The sequence below is a fragment of the Humulus lupulus genome, chromosome 5 (genome assembly GCF_963169125.1).
Source record: "Humulus lupulus chromosome 5, drHumLupu1.1, whole genome shotgun sequence".
Lineage (NCBI taxonomy): Eukaryota > Viridiplantae > Streptophyta > Magnoliopsida > Rosales > Cannabaceae > Humulus > Humulus lupulus.
In genome coordinates, this window is record NC_084797.1 from 162337364 (window position 1) to 162339214 (window position 1851).

Below are 1851 nucleotides of genomic sequence, written 5' to 3' on the forward strand. Positions count from 1 at the left end.
GTTCTTTCATGATGTGAGATTCTATTATTGGGATGTGCCCTATTTGTACAAACAATTTTTAGATCGAATCATGAGATATTGTGTGCATGAGAATGAAGTTCAAGCATACTTGAGCATTGTCATTCAGCTCTTTATGGTGGACATTTTGGTGGACAAAGGACAGCCGCTAAGGTTTTTCAATCGGGGTACTATTGGCCTTCTATCTTCAAGGATGCTCATGAATTTTCTAAGAGGTGTGACCGCTGCCGGCATGTTGGAAATATTTCGGCAAGGAGTGAAATGCCTTTGAATAGCATCCTTGAAGTGGAATTGTTCGATGTTTGGGGAATCGACTTCATGGGGCCATTTCCACCATCATTTGGAAATTTGTATATCTTGGTGGCAGTTGACTACGTCTCTAAGTGGGTTGAGGCAGTGGCAAGTCCTACTAATGATTCCAAGGTGGTCATGAAGTTCCTACATAAGCATGTGTTCACCCATTTTGGCACTCCAAGGGCACTGATAAGGATGAATGCACCCACTTTGTGAACAAGATTTTGGCAGCTTTGTTAGCCAAATATAGTGTGAAGCACAAGATTGCCACCCCCTACCACCCCCAAACCAATGGTCAAGCAGAAATATCCAATAGGGAGATCAAGGGAATCCTAGAGAAAGTGGTGAATCATAGTAGAAAGGATTGGTCTTAGCGATTGGATGATGTTCTTTGGGCCTATCGAACGACTTTCAAAACCCCTTTGGGAATGTCACCGTATCATTTGGTTTTTGGGAAAGCTTGCCGTTTTCCTGTGGATTTGGAGCATAAGGCATATTGGGCCACTAAGAAGTTGAATATGGATCTCCAAGCTGCTGGAGAAGCTCGAAAGTTACAGTTAAATGAGCTGGAAGAGATGAGGTTGTTCTCCTATGAAAATGCTAAGTTGTACAAGGAGAAAACTAAGAGGTGGCATGATCAGAAAACTCAAGCTCGAGTTTTTGAGAAGGGGCAAAAAGTATTTCTCTTCAACTCGTGCTTGAAGTTGTTTCCTGGCAAGTTGAAGTCCTGCTGGTTTGACCCATTCACAGTGGTGAAAGTTTACCTCTTTGGAGCAGTAGATGTTTGTGAGGATCTTTCCGGAAGGGAGTTTAAAGTGAATGGGCAATGACTGAAACATTTTTGGGGAGGTGAGGTCGACCGCAAGAAGACCTCCATTACTTTGGAGGATCCTTCAAGCTGTGGTTGTTTTGGGTTGTCAAGTGATTCAGGCACTAATTTAAAGACCAGCCAAAAAGAAGAAGGTGAAAAATAAAAGTGTGGAAAAAAAATGAGGAGAAAAAGAAAGAAAAGAAAAGAAAAAATATATATAAGTGTTTTGAATTATTTTTTATTTTTGTGATTTTAATTCCATTTTATTGTGATGTTTTTGGAGTGGTTTTAAGTGTATTTTGGTGTTTCAGGTGTCAAGAAAGCAAGCAAATGTGTTTTGGTAGTAACTTTGGGGGTCTGATGGTTTTGTGAGAGTTTTGCTTCAGCAAAATGTACGCAAATATTTTCAAAAAAAAAAGAGAGTTACGTCAAATCTGGGTTACTAAAGCAAAACTTAGGCAAAAAGGTGGCAATCTGGGCAGGCAAAAATTCTAGGTCGTTCATTCGAAAAATATATATATTATATTTATATACAATACTATATATATTAATACATATATATATATTCAAAAAAAAATTATTATATCTAATAATATATATGTTTATCCAAAAAACAGCTGCTGATCACGTGGCAAGAATTTTCGACACATGGCCAATGCGTGGCAGAGATGGTGCTCGCCTATCGACCAGAGATATTTCCGTATGAGAAGTACAAGTATTATATAAGA

The 1851-nt window shown here is 38.8% G+C and overlaps 1 protein-coding gene across 1 annotated transcript; it reads left to right on the forward strand.

The window, feature by feature from the left end:
* The first annotated feature begins 740 nt into the window (after positions 1 to 740).
* On the forward strand, positions 741 to 1142 carry LOC133779631 (uncharacterized). The gene has a single exon (XM_062219570.1). The coding sequence runs from the start codon at positions 741 to 743 to the stop codon at positions 1140 to 1142; it is 402 nt and encodes a 133-aa protein (XP_062075554.1).
* The last annotated feature ends 709 nt before the right edge of the window (positions 1143 to 1851 follow it).

Bases quoted from the DNA above. Each gene is read 5' to 3' on its own strand.
- LOC133779631 (XM_062219570.1), top strand. From the start codon at position 741: ATGTCACCGTATCATTTGGTTTTTGGGAAAGCTTGCCGTTTTCCTGTG.